This window comes from Anopheles arabiensis, chromosome 3 (genome assembly GCF_016920715.1).
Source record: "Anopheles arabiensis isolate DONGOLA chromosome 3, AaraD3, whole genome shotgun sequence".
Classification (NCBI taxonomy): domain Eukaryota; kingdom Metazoa; phylum Arthropoda; class Insecta; order Diptera; family Culicidae; genus Anopheles; species Anopheles arabiensis.
The window spans coordinates 46,249,594-46,275,553 of NC_053518.1; the positions used below are offsets into that span (position 1 = coordinate 46,249,594).

At 46.1% G+C, this 25,960-nt stretch overlaps 1 protein-coding gene across 1 annotated transcript in view; it reads left to right on the plus strand.

Annotated features, from left to right (window-relative positions):
• LOC120904491 overlaps positions 1-25,960 on the plus strand; it is a 136,832-nt gene that overhangs the window by 22,551 nt on the left and 88,321 nt on the right. The window contains 2 exon segments of the mRNA XM_040314501.1: positions 4,023-4,056; positions 25,306-25,361. Of these exon segments, the coding sequence (XP_040170435.1) occupies positions 4,023-4,056; positions 25,306-25,361 (90 nt within the window).

Below are 25,960 nucleotides of genomic sequence, written 5' to 3' on the forward strand. Positions count from 1 at the left end.
TTAGTGCTTCACAATACCATACAAAGGGTCTTGAATTGCTAACAAAACATGGTAACATTAACAAAAAAATAATTATTTAATAAAAATATTTACAGAACTTGTGAAAAGTATTTATCGTGCCAATTACCACTGCTTTGCTCTGAGAGGAAATTTTTCGCGGTGATATTGAAGTGCTGAGTTATTGCGCTACCACAGCTGCGTGAACCATCTTTTTGCTTGACAGGTTGATTAGATTCGAATGCCTGAAACAAATGCTAGCCGTTCTCAGCCTTCCATTTATGAAAGTCAGAAGAGCTCGGTGTTCGTACTGATTCAGGAGATGAAGTTATAAAATGGAATTTATTACCATTTACCATCCGGTGAATGTCTGTTCGAATTGTACCCAATGAAGTGCAATAATTTGTTGCCTATTATTTCTACTGTTGTGAAAATAGTATTTGTTTTACGTACGTTGTTTTAAAAGTTACTTAACGAAACTGTAATGGCTGAACAAACAATGTGTCGCTTCTAGACCCTATTGCTTTCATTTTCTACAACATGTATGAAGTTTTCACTTTAACTCACGCTGAAAATTGTGTGGCAAGAGTAATGGTAGAGAGGATGTGGCATCGTACCGTACGTTACCGCAGAACTGATTAATCTCGTTCAAGCTACATGGGCGCAATGGAGAACGAAACGGCGGTATCTTCTCGTAAGTGCTGAACGGGCGCAAAGGCGACGAACCCTTTCAAAGGGCTGCAAGTCTTTCCTTTGGCTGTTGAAATGCCACCCCTGCTCAACAAATGGTCAACCTCTCATCACCAGCGGTGGTGACGACGGTTTCACCCGTTTCAATTCTTTGCACTCGAGAATGAAGCGGTCTGTCTAGTAGCGCATCCGCGCGGTGTGCTACTTGAGCGGTTTTTCTTTTCACCTGGGCCGGTCTCGTAATAGGAAACTATCAAACCCCGTTCCCATGTGTTTGCGTCCCTTTCCCTCCTACCACTGCGACCCGGGTGCGCTCTTCCAGCTGTGACCGGGCAACCCACGGGCAGAAGTGTTTTTCCACCGGCCGCTCAATGGCAATGGGGTGTAATGGGGTTCTCGGAAGAATCGAAGCTGAAAGCAGAATTTAAATTGCTTCTCACTTCAGCAAACGCACTTCCATTTGTTCCCGTGCACGCTTCCTCCCCGCGATGTCTCCAGCCACTCGGGTATCGGCATAGGCGTTGGATCATTTCTCGGTTTCGATGAACTTGAAAAACTCTTGCGGCCACTGCGGCATGCCAATGTGAAGCTGGGGTGCAGTTTTGCGCGCTGATCCCTGCCCATCTGGTCATTCGCCCGGGATGGATATTGAGCGGAAAATGGCTAAATAATGTGCTTACGTAATGTCCGACACTCGATATGGCGGGCCTTGTGTGTGTGTGTGCGCCGGGGATACCGTCAAGAAGGTTCAAGAGGTACGTAACCGAGGATAATGATGACAGAAGTCTTCTGCAACAGCGATCAACTTTCTCCACTAGTACGCTGGTTCATTACCCGCAGACAGGCCTTTCCTCCGCATCATCCGCAATGGTGGGACGTCTGGTAGAACGGTGTTGTTGTGGTCACAATATCAGCAAATAAATGGAGCTGTTGAAGCCGTGACTGCTTCCCTGTTGCTTGATTATACGTGCTACCAATGACTTTGGCTGTATGAATGCGTCTTACACTTACACACGAAAGACCTTTGAATGCATCTTGTTGAAATTCTTTTAGCTACATCACAACACCAACTACTACTACTTCTACTACAACCAAACAAATTCAACCGATCGTAACCGGCGCAGTGATATTCTCCTCAGCAGAAGACTTTCGCATGGGGCATAGAGGGTTAAGTTAAATTGTAGAAAAAACACATCCCACTCACCCACCATTCTTCAAAGGTGCAGATGCTTGATTGTCGAGAAGCAAAATGTTAAAGGAAAAAGGTGGAGAAGATTGCTCACATATATAGTTGATCATAAAAGTGACCTCCGGGTCCGGGGCGCTCAAGAGTGGCTGAGAATTCTCATGCATTTTTGTATTGTGAAAAATCACCGATATATCAAGCGTGGCGTAGCAAAAACTGGTGAAAAGCAGGAGGGAGTGATAAACAAAAGCGGTGGGAGAGCGAGGTCAAACGGGCGGAGCGGATACAGAACATGGCGAAAATCGGAACCACAATCCGCCGGAGCAAGCAGCAAACCAAGTTCTGCCGGCATGTTCTCTCCCACTGCGCAAATTCATCGCGGATGTTTAAGTTATTTTTTGTTTTTGGTTTGTTATTTCATCTCTCCCGGAGAAGCTATTGTTAGTCACTGAGGAAAAGCGGGGTGGGAGTTAGGAGTGGATCGGTTGTCGGTAGGTACGAGATCTTGTAGGCAAGCTGCTGTATGCAGCGCTCTTTGACGCTTTTGATGATTTCCCGGGCTTGTACGAAACGAACCAACCGAGGGAGCTTTTTTGCCCAGCAATCCGAAGCAAATAGTAGTGAGTGTGTGTGTATGTGTGTGCGTGTAATGGTGATGGTATTTAAGTATGCAAAATTATGTTCCATTGTTTTCCAAGTACAACGCAGAAAAATGAAGACGCATCTCATATTTTCCCACTACATCCGTCGGTTTGCCGTGTAGGTTTGCCTATTTTTTTTTTGCTTGATCTTTCTCTCGTCGCTCTGCCGGGCGCGCACTGCCTCTTACTATCAGCTTAATGACGGAGCGAGCCATGCACAAATACCACCAGCGCGCCCGGGTTCGGGGTTGTACCGTGTTCAAGCACCTTCACGAGCAGCATTCACGACTCGGCTGGTGAGGTTGTGCCGTTATGCCGTTATGTTAAGACATCACGAAACGCTGGTAATAATTATTCGCGCCCTTTATACAATGCGCGAGCGGGCGCGCGCGCGCGCTCAGAGAGACCCGTTTGACGATTGGATGCTTTAAAGTGGAATAAAAGAATAAGCTTGAATGAATATTTCAAACCGGCATGTTTGGGCTGGTATCGGTAATGTGTAGACCAAATTAGAGAGAACAACGAACTTCTGCTGTGCCTTTGATGCTAATGTTAAGTGCAGGTCGAGTACTGGCCGGAGCGCATCACTTGGCGCGTATGATTCAGCCGAAGTGCCGAATTACTTTACCATCGGCCTTCTGGAGAGCTCTAAAAATAACCAACGTAAAAGTGTTTGCCACTTAGACGGCGGGAAGCAAACTAGCAACGCTTTAGCATTCTAGTGTTTAATGTATGTGTGCGTACATTTGTATTCTATCGGCGACCAATGCTGCGATATGAATAAATTTCGTTAGGTCTCAATAGCAAGACCTACACCGAACCTTTGCCTCAGTGCTAACACAAAAAAGCCTGAATATAAATACAATGGCTTTGACCGTGGCTGGTTGCTGATGACACGTTCAAAGTCGAGAAAAAGATTTACGCTGCATGCTGCTCGTGTGATGATGACACGTCACGTATGTGGACGGGTCGCTACCGGCTAGCAAAGGGTGGCGATTGTCAACAAACGATCGACAGGATCGAAACGACGCGTTTGGCCTCTTTCAGAGTTTCTAGCTGTACACTGCACCTCACCGGATGCGCTTCTGGGGAACACACTTACACAAACACACACACATAAACCTACACTCCCTCGTTGACTGTACGTGCCCGCGAGTGCTGGGTGAAGCCAATGACAATAAGTGCATATTAATTATCAGGTAGCTGGGGGTTACCGAGTTCTATCTGCTTGATGCTGCTGCTACTGCCTTCCGACTCTCGTTACCAGTGCCGCCCGGGCATCGTGCATAGTTCATTACCATATTAGTGTCGATTTCCTCTGCAACACACTCGCCTTGCTCGAGGCTCGTTTTCCTAACACTCTCCATTGCTAGCCGTTGCCAGTATCGGATGTGATGTCATCTAGACTATCTTTCTCATTTCACATTATGCAATAGATGCAACGATGATAGTTTTACCATTTTGCCATCACCTCTCAATCGTTTTTCTCGTTTTTATTTTCATTTCAGATGCAAACGCTTAGGAAACATTCATCAATATTGGGTAAGTTTTCAGTTTTATTTCAGTAGGTTCAACATTTGCTTGCAACACAGTAACTTGTATGCCAAAGGGTGGAAGGTTCCGTTTTTTTGGTTGCAAACAGGCGAAAGAAAAATCTCAACATGAAAGCAAAATTAATCTTCCCAACATCTTAAACCATTGTTTGCTGTTTGAGAAGACAAAACAAAGCCTATATGCAAAGCAATAAGGAACGACTTCGGCCTCGGTGGAAGTGACTTTAAGCTGACTAAGAAGAAGAATTCAAATTTGTACGTGAGATTTGAGGCTACAAAACTGCGAATTGAGATTGGTGTTTTTATCGCATAAAACTATGTTTAAAGCCACAATAAAAAGCTACTGTATTACACAGATTCTCTGGCCAATATGACAGTTGGTATGTAGGTAGCAACGAGACTGGTTATTGCACGCGATCCATAAGACGGCACGATCTCTAGTGGCAGTGATAAATTTCCCTCATTCGTCACATGGGTGGTGCAGCATCAACGTGATCATCATTCTCTGCACGAGCCCTAGCGTTCAATTCTATCTGGTAGACGCCCAGAGCTACTTATGCGTATCACTAAATGAACTTGTTAACGTATGGCAAAATTAAACTTATAATCAAGTAAGCGTACCGTTCCGGACTGCGCCGATTCCAGCACGGCTAAGCCACATTTCAGCCACGTTCACTCCATCTCATTTTTGCATTTTCAACGCAAGGAACTGCGCTTGTGCCAGCGCAAAAGCCACGCGATCGTAACGATGCAGGCGAGACGTTGAAAATGGCATTATGCATGTGTGGCTTTACCAAGATCCCGAGAACAGATTTAAATACAACCAGCAGCAGGAAGCGGTCGGCAGTGCTGAGCGCAGTATAAAAGTGAAACTTTTACCAGGCCAGGGTGTGGTTCGGACATTACACCGGTTTTTTTAAGGTGCACTTCGTGGTGAACCGAAACTCAACCGTAAAGTAAAAGTATCATTGCACGGGGTTAAAAAGTCTCACACAATCTCGCTCGCTCCAGCGATGTATTGAGTAATAGTAGTCTCGAATGCAGTGTCTCGACTTTTTTTTCCTGGAGCACACAACCAACTCCACTCTTTGCCGTGCAACCGGGGCTGAAAGTGTTTTTGGGTGAGCAAAATGAGGCAAATAATAATAAGCAAAATAAAAAAGAAACCTGATTAATTCCTCGACCCTGGTGACGGGCCGGTCATGTTTTGTAGGTACTTTTTTTCTGGCGCTGCCATTGGCCCTTCCCGCCTCACAGCAGTCCTTCGTGCGCTGACCTGCTTTGAGCAAGGAAAAATCGTGACGGCGTGTTGAATTTCTTTGCCTAAGCCCACACCCGAGATCCTGTGGGGTGTGATCGTGCTGCATGCCTACTCGTGAGATTTAACATCAGCGGAACCAACAAACGAAAACATACTCATAGTGCATTTATTGTGCGGGGAGTAAACTAAAGAAACGAAGAAATGAAACGAAATTGCAGAAACAAATTGTTGCAAAGACAGCAGCAAGCAGTGTGCTGGCGGGGTTTTCAGGTTCGTCGCTTGAATTTTGGGAGTTTTTGCAAGCGGCGTACGGGCGTTGAAGTCCTTCATATTGTCAAGCGTCGCTTTGCTCGTTTTGTTTGGATTGCTGGTCAAAGCTTATTTACATAATACATTTGAAACTAAGCGAGGGCGTGATTAGTGGTTTGCGCAAGTAACTAAAAGGAATCCACGATTTTTGCCAAAGCATGATCTTTCACGAGAAAAATGGAACGCTGTTATTTGGACACAAGAAATTAGGATCTCTCACAATACAAATCGTTTGTTTCTATATGAACTTTAAACATGTTCTCTGCATTCATAAATTTCCCATTGTAATGAATTAGTTTTCTTCACATATTGTTAGTATTTGATGAATTGAAAACACTCCTCCACTCACCATAAACCGGTTGTAAATCGGATCTTAAGCAGTACAGACATGAGTTCACCATAATTCCAACCGTACACGAAGTAGGTGTAGCCCAAGGTTGTTGCTAGCGAATGCGCTTGTTTTGCTAGCTCGCTCTCGGTAGATCGATTCGGGGTACTCTTGGCTTGAAAGGCAAACGGTGCTTTACACTAGAAAATGTTTGATATTTAAACGAAACGTTTCTGTGTACAGTAAGGAAGGCGACCGTAGTGTTTCATTGGTTAAGCTTTCCAATCGGGTCCCGCTGTCAAATGCCTAATACGACGCGAGTGAGCTAGCTAGCTAGCTAGTTGGAGCTTGACCCGTTTTCTTGACACTGTGCCCGTGTGTGCACACACACACAGTCATAAACGATCGCATGAGAGTGTACGTGCATCATGCGCCGCGACTAATTTCTCATGGAGTACGCATCAGACGCTGCCAACACCTACGAGTATTTTATCAACCAATAAAACCTCTCACCCACTGTTACTGTTGAGCGGTTGCACTCTGTTTGCGCACATGTACTGTTATAGTCATGTGACGGTGACTCGGCCGTTGGTGATGGTGAGTTTGCATATTACCTAATTGCATGAACATCTCTACCTTGAGCTCAATTGCTATACACGTAGCAGAGAAAAGCTATGAGACGTTCGGCAGTACAGTATTTGTAGAAAAGGTGTTTTCAAATCCAATGCAGTTAAATGTTTCAGACCACATCTGGAACTCAATATGTAAGATGTGTTACAAAGATAAACCAATTGTTTAACATGATTTTGCTGTCACGCAGTTCGCCAGTGTTTAGAGCTTTGATTCCGTTCTCTAATCGAGAAGAACAGTTAATAGCGATCACGTATTTAGAACAACCGATTGGCCAGAGACATGATTTGAATGTGTTGTTCATGCCAGACGGGTTTGTGTACTGCATGCTGTTAGAAAATAAATAGAAAACAGTAAAAACTAATGAAACACACTTTGAAAAAACAACTGCGACCGTGATTATCGCAGCGCCATACAAATGATCTCACCGGACAAACCCAACGAAACGAATCGTAAACCCAGAAACGACTCTGACTGAACACATGGAGGTTTTTTTTCACCCTGGAAAGATAATCTTCTCGAGAAACAGCACCAGAAAACAAAAAAATACCGTCAAACGGTGCTTTCTTGTTTCAGAGCAAAAGCTCAAACTCGCCACGAGCCTGCGCTGCGTGCTGAGTTACAAACATTCTTCAACTCTCCCGAAACGAGCGGTTGCGTTGCTCGATTGACTGTTTGAAGCAGTTGATGAGCTGATGTGGTCAGCCATACTGACTACCGGTCCGGTCCAAACTCGTTGCTTCAACCCGTTTCGCTCTCGCTAAGCATCAGTTGCATCACTTAGAGCGTTTTGTTTTTTCGGTATCTTCCGCAGAATCGTGCCACATCTTTGCTTCGTGCGCCTTTTCGTCAGTTTGTAGACTCGAAAAGCAATCTTCAGCATTACCATATCGCATAAATTACACGGTACTGGGATCGTCTTTCTCACCGCGTATGAAACAAGCAACAAAACTTCACCGATTTTGGGCTTTTAACCAAACAATGTGTGACTTTGAACAACACCCACTGGCAAATCTGCGTCGGGTTTCTTGCATCCGCGGCATTGAGGTCTTTGCGTCGCACCCACTGCGTGGTGGCGCATTCGTTCGCAACTTTAATTAAACATTCAAATAGACGCATCCGCCAAACTGCGGCCGTTTGTGCCGTGCCCGTGCCTGTGAGTTCGCCCAAGAAGCGAACTAAGTGTTCCGTGTGCCCAAAAGACAAACCGCACACGGCAGCACACTAACACAGTGTCCCGGGTGGTGTAGAAGCTGCTTGGCCGCTTCACTTGGCCGCACGTTCGCTCGCTCTCTCGCACACTGTTTACGTAATCTACGTCCGCAAAGTGGTGACGAACGCATACACCCGTTGACTGGCGTCACGTCTTGCGCCGTATTCGTCGTCTTGTTGTTGTTGTTTTTTATGTTTTCGGACAAGGGCAACACATCGACACACTGCAGCATATGGTGGAAAATATAGCAAAATAACGGGATAATACGGGAATTCGGAATGGGTTTCGTAATCCAATCGATAAGCCTGTGGTGAAATGATCGTCTGGTACCAGTATCGAATACATGATATCCCGCCAAAGCCCTCATTCCTACAGGAATCGGGTGGAGGAACAATTCGGTGACACCCGGAATGGATGGATGGAGTTTATCGACTTTTGTCCCCATTTTTGCATTCGCACCCGGATCATCGACATACAGCTGAATAACTCAACCGCATGGCAAGCGATAGAATTCAACCTCAAATTATTCCACTGAGACTGTTTTGACGGTTGTCAACCATCGCCCGATCGCTCGAGTGACTGCGTGTATTGCTGCGGAAATTTGAGTCTTCTTCAAAGCCGTCGCCCGCAGGCACATGATATGTAGATGAGAGAAAGACAAAAGCGTACGATGGGGCGAAGGTGTTTCCTGTTTCCTCCACGCAGTTATCGTAAAGCTACGAACGAAAGAGGAAAAAAACAATCGCTGTAAGCTCAATCAAGCAAACGCCGTGTGGTACATCAAATCGGAAATCGCTATAGAGTAATTTCCTGTTTTTAATCACTGGGTAACATTGGACCCCGCGGGAAAAGGTACATTAAATCGGCAGCCATTTATGGCATCCCTTCATTCGGGCGGGTGCTTTTAAAAACATAGAAGGAAGAGGGTTTCAGTGTGTTTTTACCAATGCAAAGTAGCTGAGATTTATTTGAATGCATTATAGGACAGAAAGTCACAGAAAAGTCAAAGGAACTGCTTAGCAGTGGATAGCAAATCGTCAATGCTTTTAAAAAGACATACAACACACTTCCAACACCTTACGGGCATGAAACATGATAATTATGCCGTACCACTCTTCTCGGAACTGTCCACGGCATGTCATCATCATCGTCATCCTCATCGTCTTTGCCTTTTATCGTCAGCAGGGACAGAAATTACAAACAATTGTCATGATTATTTTGTTTCCCCGCTTTTCAACCGTTCGGTGCGACGACGTACGCGATTGTGTTACGACGAGCATCCGGGCACACCCGTGCGGTTTTGCGGCCTCTCTTCCACGCCGTAGGCATTTGGATAGCGTCACAACTTGCCAACCTTGCCCCTTCCAAACTGATTCATCTCCTACGTTCGACAATGAAGAGCTAAGTGCCATCGAGATCGATAATTTCCTGTTTCAAGAAAATCCCGAAGCGGGTGTACCAGGTTCTTTCTCCAGCATTGCCATACTCTCCCCCGTTTGCTTGCTCGTGCTGTACCCTGCCCAGTCCGTCTGTTTACTTTTGGTCCGTTTGAACTGTTAGTTTGGCTGATCAAACGTTCTTCAAATGCAGAAAACGCACGAACATGACTTGCGTGTCTTCGAAGCCATTGCAAAGAGAGGTGTGAATGGAAAAAAAACGAGTGGCTTTTTATATAGTTCCCCACATCCTACGGGACATAATCGTTTGTGATGTGCCAGATTGCCATGGACATCATTTTGTCTGGCATGTGAACAGGCCTAATCGATAATAATGGTGCTTGCAATAAGGCTTCCAAGCTAACGAGCTAATAAGAGAGAAAGCTTCTTAGAGGGAGTTAGTTTCTTCCAAAAAGTGTACTGACCCTTCGCCAACATCGTGCCCGGAGGAATGCGCGTTCTGTGTAGGATCCCGTGTGCGTTTGGGAGCGTTAAGTGGCTACAGCAACAACGATGGGCCACGCACGCCCTGCCACGGTAGGAAGGTGCTAAATTGCTTTAATTAATGGCTGCACACGATTGCATCCACTTAAACGTTCTATGCAAACAACCTCATAACATGCCGCACGACCAACATTCCCTTCACGTCACACTAAATCATCCCGTGCAGTGTATTTAAAGCGGTAGTTGCTGCACTTTTACCTCTTCCCTGCAAGTCCACCACCGCGAAATGGCTCCTTTGAGTAGTTCGTTTTTGTTTTTCGGGAGACCGATGGTTGGTAGAGCGCGGTGTTTGCTTCTGCTAGGATACAGCCTCATTCCCGGCGTGGCGTAATTGTGATTCCGGTGCCTTCGGTTCGTACAGTTTACGAGATTCTGTTAAGTGATAAGGAAAATGAAATTCTCGCTTCGTTTAAATCATTTATTTATAAGAGATCCATCGGCGAGATAAGCCCCGGAACGGAGTGGTGCAAACGCGCAAGAGCGCGCGCGCGCTTGGCGGTTTTCCTCGGCGTCTATGTTTCCTTTGGCAACCCCAAATGGACCACTGAATGTTGGGACGGTGGCACGGTGGTGCAAGAATTTGAAGCTGCAGCTCAAACTAAATGAACACCGGCTGCACCTTTACGCTGGCGAGCGAAAAACAATCACGGACCAGTCGGTCGAAATAAAAGTACCAAAGCAGACAACAACATACTCATCGTGCGCTTGGCATTCGCTACGCAACCTTGTACCTCGTGCAGATCTCGTAGCTGATGCTGGCGAGCTCCGTTTCTGCTGCACCCTCTACATCGACTGGCCGCTGTTTTTTTTACGGTGAGGAGTGGCGCAGCGGTAGAAGAGCACAACGGTGAGCATCTGGAAAGGGGGAAGCAAATATTTATAAACACATATAATTTTAATAGACTGCTGCACTGCCAGACGGGATGCGATCCTAGATCTTCGACGGTACATCCAATGTGTGTGTGTGGATCAAACCCCAGCGCCCGATAGAGATTGTTCTGATCCAATATGAATAAACATATGTTTGGCTATACATTAAACATGAGCCTGATGATACGAGATGGATGAGCGATGCTCTGAGGTTACTGCTGCTGCTGCTGCTGTACAACTCTTTCTCTTCGTTTTGCCACACAATCCTACAATGCGTTCGCTCTTATCGCACATTCTTACGCAGACCGGGGCGACTGACGAGGCGATCGCGATCGCGCTCGAACAACACGTCACGTCCAACGGGTTTTAGCGGAAAAATGAATCTCCACCGATGATCGAGCGGCTGATGGCGGGCACGTCTGTGCGGGCTGCGGAAGGTAAATGAACGACCTTCCCGTATCCTTAAGCCATTATCACAGCCACAGCCGGGTCGTGCCGTTTACCCTGCGTCGCTACGCTGCGTCGGGTGGAGTAATCAGAGGGAAATTTTCCCGCAAGCTGCTGGTATAAGCCGATTGCTGCAGGAGGAGGGGGGAGTGGTTGTAGGAAAATTAGCATTCATATTTTCTACGCGCCATCTAACTGTTCTTCGGACCAGTCCTGCAGGACACTCTCTAATGGTACGGCTCTCTCTCCTTCATTCCACCCATGTCGCTTCCTCTGCACGTTCCCTGGGGTGACGATCGACGTTGTTGGAAGGAGATGTTCTCGATACTGTAAGGAATCTAGTTTTGCCATGTTAGATTCCATCACGGACGGTGGATCCCGCAACAACTGCAGTTACTTTTCATATTCTTACCCGGCCCGCACAAACCCGTTCTGCGCCCGTAATGGGGTCGGATTTGGTGTATCCTCGGGCCGGGATGCAGTGCATGTGGAATGTGAAAGTTGGCTTGGCTTGATGCTGCAGCCAATGGTGCAACAACACTCTGATTGAATGGCATTTGGTGGTTGATGATTTTAGCTTGATGTTCGTTAGGCGCGCGCACGTTTCATCCTTCATGTAAGTTATTATTGTTTTTGCAACGTAGCACGCCGGTTTACCCGGGGTCCGTTTTGCACTTAGCGATGCTAAAATGTCTTCCAAACATCGCGCGGTGGGTCGGGAATAATTACTGCCCCTGTTACTGATTTACGGGCGTAATTAAAACGATTTTAAAACAAGCCAATTTCTTGTACCCGTTGCGATGCGCACATGCTGTACGGCATCGAGAGATGTGTAAGCGTGTGGGACAGCATCAAATGACAAGAACAGTGTCAGCGTATTATTGCATGGTTCCGAGCCGTGCTCGGTGCTGTAGTCGCTCCGCAACGGAAATGCGCACCCTCCTGGTGGGTTTTCAGCACCCAGTGCCCGGGTGCCCCGTGCAGTCAGTCAAGTGTTTCCGTGCGAAGCGCATTCTGGTGTCGAGATTTTCTTTCCTTTTTTTAGTTTTTGTACGACCTGATCCTGTTTCACCTGCTGCCGATGTAGCCGAGACAATTAGTGTTGATTTTGTGTTTCATTTTTCTTCATTTTCAGACCGTTTTCTTTCAAGTGTAGCTGTATGTTTTTGTTTGTTTGAAGCGTACAGTGCAGTGGGTATGCAGCTAAGATGCAAAAAAAACAACTTGTGAACAAAAATGGTCATATCAATGCGAGCACCAGGGGCGTTGGGCGCGTGCTGCCCCAACTGCCACTGTCTGTTCCAGTTGTTCCTTTTCTTCCGTTCTGCTTGCTGGGGCCATGTAGTGGTTTTAATAAATTTGCATTAACCTTTCATTGTCGCATTTCTTGTTAATATGTTGACTTGCCGTGTGTAACATGCTTGTCGCGTAAAAGGGATCCAATGTTATGCCGCTGTACCCACCCCGATCGGTGCGGTCGGGTGCGATGGTACGGAAGACCTCACGTTTGGTACATGCTATCATGACAGTGCAAATAATCGATACATAAATTGTATGCATGTTATTAGGGCGCATGCGAGGGGCGCGCTCGTTCGTTCAGAGTGGAATCGTTCAATCATTTAACATCGCACAGGTCGCAACATCGAAACATAAATGTGTATAGCAAACCCAGCACAAGCGTAAATCGGAAATAGGCTTGTACATGTTTTGTTTATTCTTTAACGTTCACAGTGTTCAGTAGAGAAGAAGGACGATTTTGTACGATTCTAGCCCATTTCAGTGATTTGTAGCATCTTAAATGGCAGTTTAAACTACACGCTCAAGTTAAAGCCGTCAAATGTCTAAAACCTGCTCAAGTGCAGACCTACATCCCAATCAAGCCTACACTAAATGTCTTACGAAATCATCGCATTCTAGTTAAGTCATTCAACATAACAGTCACTGCCGCACGGTCGGGAGTGATGTGTTTCATAATGAACCGGATTGTCTCCTCATCTTAAGCTAATTGTGAAAACAAGGTCTGCTCCATAATCTAGACGCATGGCGAATGGCTTTCGGCATGTAAAGAGTGCATTTGGAGCATCAAGGGTGCCAAGGGTGGCTTCAAAACAATGGGACAGGGAAAGACGTCGGGTGCAGCACAGCTCAGCAATGTACACCCGACGATGCTAACCCATTCCGGATCCCGTTAGAAAATGGTACGGCTAAACTATAGCACGAACGAAGGGGAACAAACCGAACCGAACAAATCTAGCACACAAATCCGCTGCCATCCTCGCACTGCCGCCGCCACAAAACCGTCGTCGAGCGTTGCTCCGCTACGCATTCCGCGGAACTCGTTTTTCACCGTACAATCAAGCGCAAGCGTGTTGATGCAAAGCCAGCGCCTTCGGACGGTTTCCTGCGCTATCGGGGGGTAGCGATCGCGCAAAGCCGCCCTATAGGGAGAGTACACCGGAGTAGCAGGAACCAAGGCGGCTGGTCTGCTGGTGGATGCAGCGAAGGCACACAAATTGAAATAAAATCATTCTCGCCGACAACACTGCGACCACGAAAACAAAACAGAACAAAAAAAAGGGAGCATCGAGGGCATTAAACACCGTCCGACAAATCGAAGCAAAATTATATAAATTAGTTCACTCGATTCTAGGTGGGCAGCGGCATCTAAAAGGAACCGTTTCGTCCTTCGTCGACCGAACCGGGGACGAGCAGGGTCTGTAATCACGATCTCAGCAAATCCAAGCGGTGGCACCGTGGCAGCGATCTTGTCATGGTTGTTTTATTGTAATCATTATGTTGCTCGCGGGTCATCATGGGGATTCGCTGAGGTGCCGCTTCCTCATTGCTCCATGCTAGAGCGCATCGTTTTTTGTTACGCTGTAGCAAGGATTGAAACATTTGAAAAAATGGGTTACATAGGATGCTCCGTAGGTTGCTGTTAATACAAACAGTGTATCTTCTATAGTGAGGTTTCTTATTTATTTGGATTTTAATAGCTAATATCCCTACCCTCCACAAGGATGTACATTGTGGCACACGGGTTAAAAGCCATGCTCTCGGAAGGGTATCATCAAGATAGAGGCACACTCGACATTCGTGAATGACAAACGGACTAGCTACTGGTGACTGCCTCAGCCAAAAAGAATCATCATCGTTGACTAATTCTACAAGCTAGGGTTACGTTATACCACAAGCTTTCATGTGAGGTTGTGCCGTGCTGCACAACACCCCAGTGGAACATTATGTGAAGATGGATCCATTTTTCTTCCACACTCGGCTCGATCGTATGCTTCCTGGTTCTCAAGAAAAGAGCCCCGTGTTACACACACACACAAGCATACACACCAACAAACCGTCCACGCGAGGGTCTTTAGCATGTTTGTCTTCTCGAGGAAACCCCGAATGCCTCTGCCAATGTCGAATGCCTAGAATGTGACTAGTCATTTCCTTTTCATTGCCCTCGCTCCTGCGTTGTTTTCTTTCGATCGTGTCCATGCTCTTCTTGGATTGTCTTATGCTCATACGCCCGTCGGTTCAGGCTGCACGGCCGACTACGCTTCACACCAATCCGTACCGCCCAGTATCTGTAACATCTTCCCAAGTCTCAACCCAGTATGGTCCAGTTTCACGATCTTGTTTCCGATGGGAGGCATCGCACCGGTGAACCGTTACATGGCAGCGTCCTTTCCTGCTGCTGCTTCTGCTGACTCCAAATTGGAGTCACTCCAATGACCCTCCCTCGTATACCTATTTCGTAACAAATTGATTCCATCGTGCTTGCGAAAGATCATGACGCTTGGAAGAATACGTGTCTAAAAGGCGCTTTCTTCCAACTCATCCTTGCCAATGACAATCATCGCTGGAGAGGCGTATGAAAACGCGCAACAATCGTGAACTGAGCGAGCCAACGCGCATCGTGCACCCCTTTTTCCGGTTCCTCGTTGTCCCGTAGGATGTAGCTCAAGTTCGTTCGTTTGATAAACGAAAATTACAACTGTTCCCGCCACTCCCGCAGGAACTACGTGCGCCCGAGCACACGGAAATGTAACGTTTAGGCTTCATCCAAACGCCTTGACGTTCGCTCTAGGATTTCTTTGAGCTCCTTTTTTTTCCTCTACGCCATTCGCCATCCGATCTAATCTGCGAATGATGAGGTTCACGAGCAGGATTGTGCACTCACTGGTTGGCCTGTTGTTCAATTGACCGGCGGGAGGCACCGAGATTCCCATACATCATGCAGCCGCAGTGCCCCGTTGGATTAACGGGTTCGGAGCATCTTTACGAACATCTTGGGATAAGGAAAAGGGAGCCCTGGGGCTGAGCGCTAGAACCTTGGGGGCGCACTGGTTTTGCCCATTTTACTCTCAAGAATGATGTAGTTGCGGGACCGTTGCATCACGACACCGAGTGCGGGACACTCTGAGCCAATTGCGCGGAGTGAACGAAAACAAAAATAACGAACTAACGACAAAGTGCCCACGGGACAGTGACCTCTTACCTGAGCGGTTGGGAGCGGGATGGAGCTGCGAGACGATCGGGTGTCCGGGAGGCTTCCTTCATCGGGTTGCATCGATTACCTTCTGATGATATGATGAAGGTTCCGGCAGGACCGTGTGGGGACCCCGCTAATGGAAGGCTGCAAGAACGTTGTGTTAGAATCAGTCGGGTGCATCTTGTAGCATACAGCGCGAACCGAAACGAAACGGCATTGTTGTTGTGTAACCGTCCAACGCAGCCCAGCCAGCACTGGAATTACGGGCTGCCGTGGAACGAGCGATCATGCCAGCGATAGGGTGAATGGCAACGGAAGATATGATGCAATAAGTGTAATCATAACTACTCACTCACTCTCGACCGGCTTACTTCCCCTGGCAGCGTGTGCTTACCCTAGGCGTAGCTCGATGTAAGAACAAGAACGGTAGAATCGCTACACAAAGATACAAACACGGAATGAAAGGGAGGGAGAGCGAAAAAAAGAGATAAACTTTTTTATCGATCGCAACGAGAATCGAGAGGCGGAAAATTACCCGCCAGAAGGGACACTGAACTTGCCTGGTGCCTAGTGCGTTGCTACCTTAACAGTACTTCTTGTCTAGCAGCAAAGCGGGAACCACATACACTCCAGTACATGAACAAATTTTGTCATTGCGCCCAAAAAACAATGTCTCAAACTGACGAGCACCTTCTCTTGACACGTTTGATGTAGAGACTCTTGGATTAAGACGTTCATTATGAAGCGTATCAAACGCTTCTTCTTTTCTTGTCTCCATGCATCAGTTTCCAACGGCAGAATCCATGAAAATCTCATTCTCGCTCTAAAGTTCATCGAACTGGTGTGATTTTGTTCCACCTGTTTTATGCATTTGATACTTATGTTTGAGAAATTTCTCTTGGAAATGGAACTAAAGCTTTGTTCAATAAGAAATAAATGATAAATGTAATGTAATGTAATTTAATGAAATTGAATAATATAAGACAATGTAATCTTGTTTAAATTAATGATAAGATAAATATTATTATTAATTAATTAAATTAATGATAATGATAAGTTTGTAAAGCAAGATCGTCTGCAAGATAAAGAAGGTGTAATGTAACTGTGTTTTTTAAAAAGCTCAACCGTGATTTGTACATGAAATCATGCGAGCAGTTACAAATCTTCAAAATCAGATATCCAAAAACCTGACCGTCGGACCGAGAGCTGAAGAGAGCAGACCAAATTACTAACAAAAAAACATATTAGAGTCACTAACCCAGACAGCAATGGCAATAAATAACGAAACAATAGCTCCAGAGGCAGAAGAAAAGAGGTGAAAAGAATACACCGAACAATCTGTAACGGGATCGTGTTAAAAAAATGGTTGACTTTTCATTCTTCGACCTCAAAACTCCCGTTTCACAGAAATCATGAACTTTGTCGTCTGTAGATCGGCCACCATTTGGGCTGTGAGGAAGGGAAGGAGCGGTCGTGGTCGGCGAAGGGATGAAATATACTACTTGAAGGCTGGCGTATATGTTTGACAGCTCGGCACAGCTCTATAACATTCGTATTCAGGTTTTCCATGGACAAAATACAAGGAATTGTCGGGTAGAAGATTGATAAGCATCAAGGCTGTTCGGAGGCCTTTTAGTAGTGGACTGCTGTCTGCGTTGTTATGGCGAAACCCAACATCGAAAGCATCAAAGCTGTGTAAGAGCGATCAGAAACGCTAGTTGAGTGCAAGCAAACAGTTCTTTATAAGCAAGATTGATCCCTTCGCAGCCGACCGAATCGATGGTTGCGATTGAAGCGGCTAACGCCATTGAGGTAAAATCCGACGCCCTGGACGGTAAATTAATCTGTCATCTTTTTGTCCCGCACTAGTTTGGACTACTGTTAGATTGCTACCTCGTAGGGGACACTAATGCTTTGAGCAAAGTAGTCAGAACAGGAATCTCTTCATATAACCACGGGCGATCGATGGATCTTTTCTACACACTCTATCCCAATGGACAGCGGGAGAGCGTAGAATTTTTATGACGTCTCCCCGGTGTGCCGTCAAATGGATAGCGTATAACTCTATAAGGCGCTCGGTTCTACCAGAAACATGACATCGATCCCGATTAACGTAGCTAGACAGTCGTTTCGACTCACATACACACAAGCACAATGGTGCAACATTCCATCGATTCCGGCGACTGGACCTGCAGGAGCGGATGGTGATCGGAATCCTCACACGGAATCACGTGGAACGGTGGACACTGTGCGTACCATTGATAGAGCTGTGTACACGCGCGCGGCTAATGATAATGGCTTAGGGGAGACAAAACCGTGCTTGTCCGCGAAATCCGACGAGAGTAGAATTAATGAAGAGGTAAAGACAAAACTCCCTCCAGACAACGTGACACGCCGTCCGTATGGCAGCTTCATCGCGCGTCCTTGGCTATCAATTATCTGGAACGTAAGCTGCTCGGTTCTGCGCGCACGAGTACATCTGTTTGAATGTCGCCTGTGTGTGTGGGTCTGTGTCGATAGCACCGCTCTGCTCACAACAGTCAATAATCAGCTCGGTTGCGAAAAGTTGTTTGCCGATACGTCGGTACCGAGGATTTTGTTGAATCTACCATCATGAATCTTCCTTGTTTGTTGTGCTTTATTTCTGTCCGGTCGGTTATGAAAATCTTTTCCTGTAGTATTTCGCAGCAAAGCCGACAAGTCTTCGCTAGACAGTCAACAGATCAGTCTGGTCTTTGACTTCCTGATCAAACAACTTGGAAGGCTGTTCGCACAGTAATGGTGGTGCATAGCCTCCCGCAACTCCATCGTTCAGAACTCCCACTCTTGTGTTGTGAAGGTCACCATCACTATACATTCGAAGTCAATTGACCGTGAATCATTGCTGCACTTATCACCCACTCAACCAGTGGATCATTAGCGCACGCCTTAGAGCTTACCTGTGCCTTGCTCTATACACTTTTCCGTTCCTGATCCGGATCCAGCAAACAAACACGCTCCTTGGACGTTCCCTGGCGCACAGGACAGAAAGGTGGACATCTTTTCACACCTCATTCAGTGCTGCCACACTTCCTCATATCATACGCGCCGTTGCAAGGGTTGGTAGAGAGTCTCACCAAGGGTGACTGATGAAATATGATCCAATTTTAGGACCCGTGAAATGGGATGTGATTTATTTTACTCATTTCCTTCGGCTACCATCCTACGGTGCAAACACCCACGGTCACAGTAGCACCAACAGCTCACAACAGGTACTTTAGCACCACCACCAGAACCACCACGTACCAGTCCGAGTTACACCCGTCCGTGCGATCAGAAATGTGATCCTCGCCACAGGACGGTTCGTTAAATGGTGTTCGGTTTGGGCCTTTGCCGCCTAGAAAACATAGAACTGGCGACGTCGACCGTAACGTTCAGCTTCGAAAAAGGATAAGCAAACAGAGGACGAAAGAATGTACATAACGCCTTTTCTTTGCCCTTGGATGATGGTCTTTCCCCGCTGGCTTTGCTCGCAACAAAGGTGAGGGTGTCAAACGATCAGTTATTTATCACCAACCGGTTTTGGCTTTGGGCTGCGAGGTGAATTGCAATTCAACCCTGCGAGAGTGATTTATACATGATTAATGCGACATTCCTTTCTGAAAACAGCAGTTTATTTAATGATTTGTGGATTGACCTAAAGATTTTGTAACGAATCATTCCCGAGACGCTACCAGAATTCGAAAGGCAATCATGTTGTGTTAGGTAGTTTTACGATCAGTGACGACGATTTCCCGTACAAAACATACGCATAACAGAGCCATTCCCGGTTTTACGACTGCCAGGTGTATCGCTTATCTTGATCGTTTATTGGTCGGGGTAGCATAAATCATTCTATGCAAAATGGAGAGAAGACTCATGAAGTCTCCCATGTTTGTTAATACACATTTTAGTAAGAGCTCTTTGTGAAACGATCTTTTATCGATCGCGAACACCTCATCATCTTGAACTCGCACAAGTAATAAAAATGAGGAACGAAAAACAGGAGACATAAGCTTCCTTACTCAATCGTAATAAATTATGCCGAAGGCATTTACAATTCAATGGGACAGATTTACTCAAATTAATCCAACGTAAATAGCAGCTCCATCGAGACAAAAGAACGCCAACTCAAAACGCGAGTTCACGAACTCGCAAAAGAATGATTATTTCTTTTTTATTAACAAATCAAGTGAATTGGTTGTTAATTGGCACCGACACAGTAGAGATATCGCACGATTTTTCACCTTATGTGTGTGTATGTAGATCGTCGGTTCGATTCGTTGGTTCGGCATGCCTTCATTTGCCCTATTGGCAACGAAACTACAGGCGTACGATTTGTTCGTCCTCGGCACAATGACTGCTGCGCCTACTGCTGATGAAGAATAAATACGATAAACTCGACACAGAACACTAGCAAAATCAGGGATCTCGGAAGATCTCTCTCTCTCTCTTTCTTTGCACCTCGCAAACACAAGGGAACGAAACAGCTGTGCAGCAAAGGGAAGGGGGGTACGGAAAAAAGTTCAACTTTTTATTGCAATTTTATTTCTGTCACGAGTATGTAAGACAGCGAACATTGGCCATCGTCAGCCGTCGTCAGCGATCCGGACCTCCCCGGCATTGAAACACCTGAAGCTGGAGGAAACAGCCTTCGATATGTTGGTTTCTTTACAGTTTTTCCCCTCTCCTATGTATGGTCGTTTCTCTATTCTTGTTCGTTTTCTAGACCGGGAGGGGGAGGATGTTTGTCAAGCAGATTTCCATAAAATAAGCGGAGAGAGGAGAGCTTTCGTTTGTTAAGAGATTTCATTAGAATTCTTGATCATGTAGATGGGCTTAGCGACATGGTTGGTGGCTTCTTCAAGTTCACTCGCCTCTGTGAGCGCGGGGTTAGTGATCTTTAATCTGCCTGCCATGTATCGTCTTCGGTGTGCGGATTACTAATTTGGCGTCATAATTTAGTATCTCATCATGTTTGCAAATGCTAATGGAAATAAAACGAAGCCGTTGTTATCGCAGTTAAACAAATGGCACAAAAGGGCTGTCAAAATCAAAAGCAAAAAATAATGCTTATCGCTAATTGATAGCGAGCACGCGGGCACGGCACTGAAAGTTCAATCACGTACATGTCCATACATAACGTGGACACGATTCCATCGTCGGATGAGTGAAAAACACATCCATCGCCAATGTTGTACCCACTGCCACAAAAGGCGAAACACGTTCCAGCGCTCATAACGAAGCATACATTCAAACACTGGTCCACGCGTTTCAACATCGATCTTATGCGCTACCCTTTCAAAAGGAACGGCACCGCATTCCATTCGGAAACGCCGTAGAATAATGCCATTGCTGATGTTACCGATGACGGTACTGGCTGGCACAGCAGCGCATCTCTCGCTGAATAATAATATACAAATGAAATAACAAAAAACAATAAAAGCTTATTTATGAAAGCAATCCCGCATCCACAAGGACTGCAGGTCGCCCCGGTATGGTTGTTCGTCGAGTTCTTGTTGGCGTGTGTGATTAACATGGCATAAAATTGTAAGCATGCTTGCATCGGAAAATGTTTCCACATGCTGCTGCTGGTGGTATTTTTATGCAGTGACAAACAGGAAACAACCGACCAAGCGTGTGCCCACCGTCGAATGATGCATGAAGGAAGGTGGCTGATGGAGGCGTTATTTATGTGTATCAAATGTATCGAAATAATTCAATCATTCAACACACCACGTTGCATCGCATTCTTGGGCAATTAACATTCTTCCATTATGGATTAATGGACCGGTGCTTCGAGAAGATGCTTCTTCTGTTTGCTCCCGATTATAGACATTCCGATTGTCGTTGTTGAAAACTCGTCGAAGGATATCGTTCGTTTGAGGTGTTTTAGTAAGAAAATATATGTTTATTTACCGCTAAGTTAAGAATGTTTTGCTATTACAATTGAAACGATCGATCGGTGTTTATGCTGCTTTTGCATAGTTTGTGGTTAAGTGATTAAACGAGTCTTATTTGTAATTTGTCCACTTGTTCATTGTCAACCAATAAATTAAATTTCTTTTACGCTGGCTTAATGAACGGTCATGCTTCGCTTATTGAAAATTCTAGTTTTCTGTCGTCTCTGCATCGCTTCTCCACCCGACATATAGAGTGTTCTCCTTGGCACTTTGCTCCGTCTAGCTTCTATTCTCTGAATCGCTTGCCCGCTTTAATAGACCAGACACCACCACAAGGAAAATTGCTCAAGCAACGTCTGCTAAAAGCATCTAAACGAGGCTGCACCTCTTGGGGCTACAGTAACTTGTGCTATCAGAAAAACATTCTCAATCTCGCGTAATAAAAGAAACGTTACGTCTTGCCACGTTGCTGTACCATTTCTCACGCCAAGTAAAATCCGTTCCTGCCTTGGCTAGTGCAAGCTAGGGAGCAAAAGAGCAACAAAAACGCAAAATCACATTTAATGAATTATGGTCCTTTTTATCAACGCCTACGAGGGGCGACGCAAGCTTAAACAGCGCGTGGTGAAATGGAGAGCACGTTAATTGTGTGCCCGTGTGTTATTGCTCGATTCTGTTCGGCTTCAGCTCAAGCGCTGGGATTTTCGTTCATTTTCTCAACAACATATGCGACGCCGTGTGCTTCTTGGCTGGGTAGCGAAATTTATGGAGAACGCTTCGTACGGCAAAAATTACACTACCCTTTTAATGAACTGCCTTCTTGAGTGGTAGCCAAATCCTACACAAATACTAATTGGTACATGGATGCTGTGCTGTGTGTGTGTGTGTGTGTGTGTGTGTGTGTATTTTAGACTTCTAGCTTCGTCCACTCCCTTGCACTCACTCCCGATCTCCGTTAACCGCGATTAATCCGTTTCGATCTGGAATTGAATTTAACCCTTCATCTCTGTTACGCTCCGTCCGGTTGACTTTGGTACTTCGCGTAATAAATTGTGGTGGAAATTTACACGATGCGATCGGTTTTGGTTGGGAATGAATTTTACACGCTTAGTTTAATTCCATCACCGGACCACCGGACCGGTGAGATGAGCTGTGCGCGAACACTGTCCGGGTCGGTCCCCCGGTGTCCGATCGACCTTAGCCATCGGGAGCAATTCCATACATGGGCCATTGTACTTGCCCTTCAACTGACGGCAAAACCCTTTTCCTTTTATGCTGCTCGTGGTCTCCGGGGTGGCTTTTTCTAGGTTCACATTGTTCCACCCGCCCAGCTCATTTTCCCATACCGTTCCACGGCGGGGTGCTTGCACTTCAATAAATCTTCCACCAAATGTTTACCGCTGTTCTGTTATAGATGATGCGTTGTCCAAGCAATTGATGTGCACCTACAGCCTTTGCGTCGCAAATGGAATGCAACACTCTGATTATTGGCAATGCACTCTCTTGTTGCTATGCACGGTCAGCTTCTCGGCATCGATTCCTAGACGAGTGTAATTAAGGAAAGCACTCATAAATCATGCCTTGTCCTTTCTATGTTTATTCACACCATACCTTTGGCCGGTCGGACGCCGATCTGTAACGATCGCCTAGAAAGCGTGCGTGCGGGCTGCTTAGATTGTATGCTAATATGATTATTATCCTGTACCTTGCACTCTTTATCTTATCGAATAGTTATCGTGTGCTTGCTTGCGGATTTGATCCCGCGTGTCTTCTGCGATCGTACGGATACGCACGGGCGGCTAAGCTTTTGATAATAGTTTGAGGCGCACCAATGCCCCAAGACCATCGTTTGTATGGCGTTAAGATGTTCCGAACGATTCCACATCGATCGCAGAAGAGGGATCGCATCAGATTCCACACAGATTATATGCTTACCGCCACGGGACCACGCCAGTCACAGTCATAAATCAGTGATCGATTTCTGTGCTAACAAGCGGAGGGAATTCATTGTTTCTGCAATCATAAATATTGATAGTCCACTCTCTCATCCCGCGTACGATGGCCGGTTCGTTCTGGATGGTCCTCTTTGGAACGCTCAAGAAGTTGTAAAAAGATAAACACGCCGGATGGGCCGAGACCGGCCCGCTCGAGCCCCATTGGAGAATGGTTGGCCGGTTATTGGTTCAGCCGCACGTTCGCTTTGCAGGCTTGCTCGATTTCTTAGGTACGGGTCAGCTCTCCAGCGACTCCATGTGAGGCAAATTTGTATTTTACATACATCATTACGATCGTACTATTACAATCTCGTCGTCCGTGTGAGTGTGTGTGCTTTTTTTGTTTAGTGCACACTGTTACACCGTCGACAGACATCCTCCGAAGATGCGATAAGGTGAACGAACGTGTGTAAACTGCATTTTTTCCTAAATGCGCGGTACATTCTCGCACGTGAAATTGTGTGCAGTACGCCTTGATCGAGAGCAATACGTTAGAAAACAGTAAATATGTAAAGTAGATACACTTTTATAACACTGCCCGATGCTCGACACTCCGTTATTGAGACAGTATCCGTTTGGATTGGTACCATCGCCATTAGAGGCGGCCATCGAGATAAGGTAAATCAGTGTTTGTCAAGCCGAGTTTTGTGTTTGCCTTTTCACCAACGACCGATTCATCACCTACATCCTGATACAAAACAGTGCATTCGTAGTGATGTTCGTACAACAATAACACACTGGGCCAATGTGCGCCTTCACTCACGTTGATTGTTTTGCAATTATCCGTTGCGAAAGATGTCCGCGTGTGTGGTCAAACATTTGGAAACTGTTTGCCTGTGGGCAAGGTGCCATATCAGGAGCAGTAGCAGCAGCCGCAACAGCCACAGCAGCAGCACCAGCCGTTGCTTGCGACACACCTTAACGGTTTCACTGAACACCGGACAATGCATCAAACCGGCGCATCTCATGGCCATGGCCTGTGGCACGGATCTGTCAAGCAATGGCTGGCCATTGCGTAACAACCTCACTTGTGCCGGTGTTTTGGCACCCAGCGAAGCTATTATTATGCAAAATTGAACCGATTTCTAGCGTAAGATAGCACCGTCGACGCATCTCGCATGCGACCGGACGGCTCAGCGAAGTGAATGAGTAACGGTGTGCAAAGGGCAATGCTGGCAAGGAAAAGAGATATTGCAACGCTGCAGCCGTTGCCGGAGATTCATGGGGAATAGTTTACACCACAAAGTTCTTGCTCCTGGGGAGCCCATTTGTGCTGTAGGGTAGCAGCTCAAACGGGAAACACGATCGTCACAAACTATCATCAACCGCTTTGTGACCTCTTCGAGCAGGCGCAAAGAAACCACCGCACAAAAGACTGTGTCCTCCAGAAGGGGAGTGGGGCGTCTGGAAGCTGGGAAGGAAATAGGCAGTGGCGCGACAACGGTGGCCTCGTGCTCGTGCTGTCTTTCGCTGCAGTCTGGAACGCTCCCAGTAATGGGTTAGTCACGCATGCCACTTTACACCTAAGCGTCTCGCAGCCCGGAAGAGAGAAATAGCCGGTGAACCCTACCCAACGTCCCAAGTGCTAGTTTTGGTGTAGTACGCTCTCATCTTTACAGGCTAAACATTTACCTTTTCGCAATGACGGCGGGCGTACGGGAATAACTGTAAACATGCAGCTCAAATCATCAAGCAAATACAAGGCATACGACAAGCGCACTAACTATTCACTGTTTGATCGTGACTTTGTGTTAATATTGAAATAATACAGCACATCATTCATTACTTTCCACGCAATATTAATTTGGTTTTCTTATCTCTTTTTCTTTGCAGCAAAAATGAAAATATTTTTGCCACTAGTGGTGTGGATAATTCTTCTGTTTCGAACGGTAAGTACAATGAGCTAAATGGAATTAGTATAAGCATGATGTTGTGTGTGCATTGCTAGAATACAAAAGTACCATAGGCTCAAACGTAAATCGCCTATATTAATAAACTGATAACGACCATTTTTCATGTCAAAACGAAAGTGAACCCTCGCCAATTCATTGACGACATTCCTTACGGCGTTTTATGCATTCTCAATAGTAATTGCTTGACTGCGGCTGCAATTGCAATTACCGATGCGTTTCCGGTCAGCAGAAAGAAGACAGGAGAGTACAACCTTGCACTTGAAAATGAAAACCCACCGACCCACGAACGCAGACCGTCGCATACCCAACAAAGCTCCTCTTCAAAACCCTTGCACACACTTATATCGCGCATGCGACCATCGTCACCGTGCGTATCGCTTACCAAACGTGCATGTAGCATCTTTTGAGTTAAGTTCCTTGTAGTGCGTTGTTGTTTTTTTATAGCTATATTTCTGTCTTGTTTGCTGCTTTCGGTTTGCGTGAGTAAACGAATAGAGCGGGCCACACGTTTTCGTAATTAGCGCCCTGTTCACCGTGCGACTGTATCGAGATACCCTGGCCACGGAATTAACAAG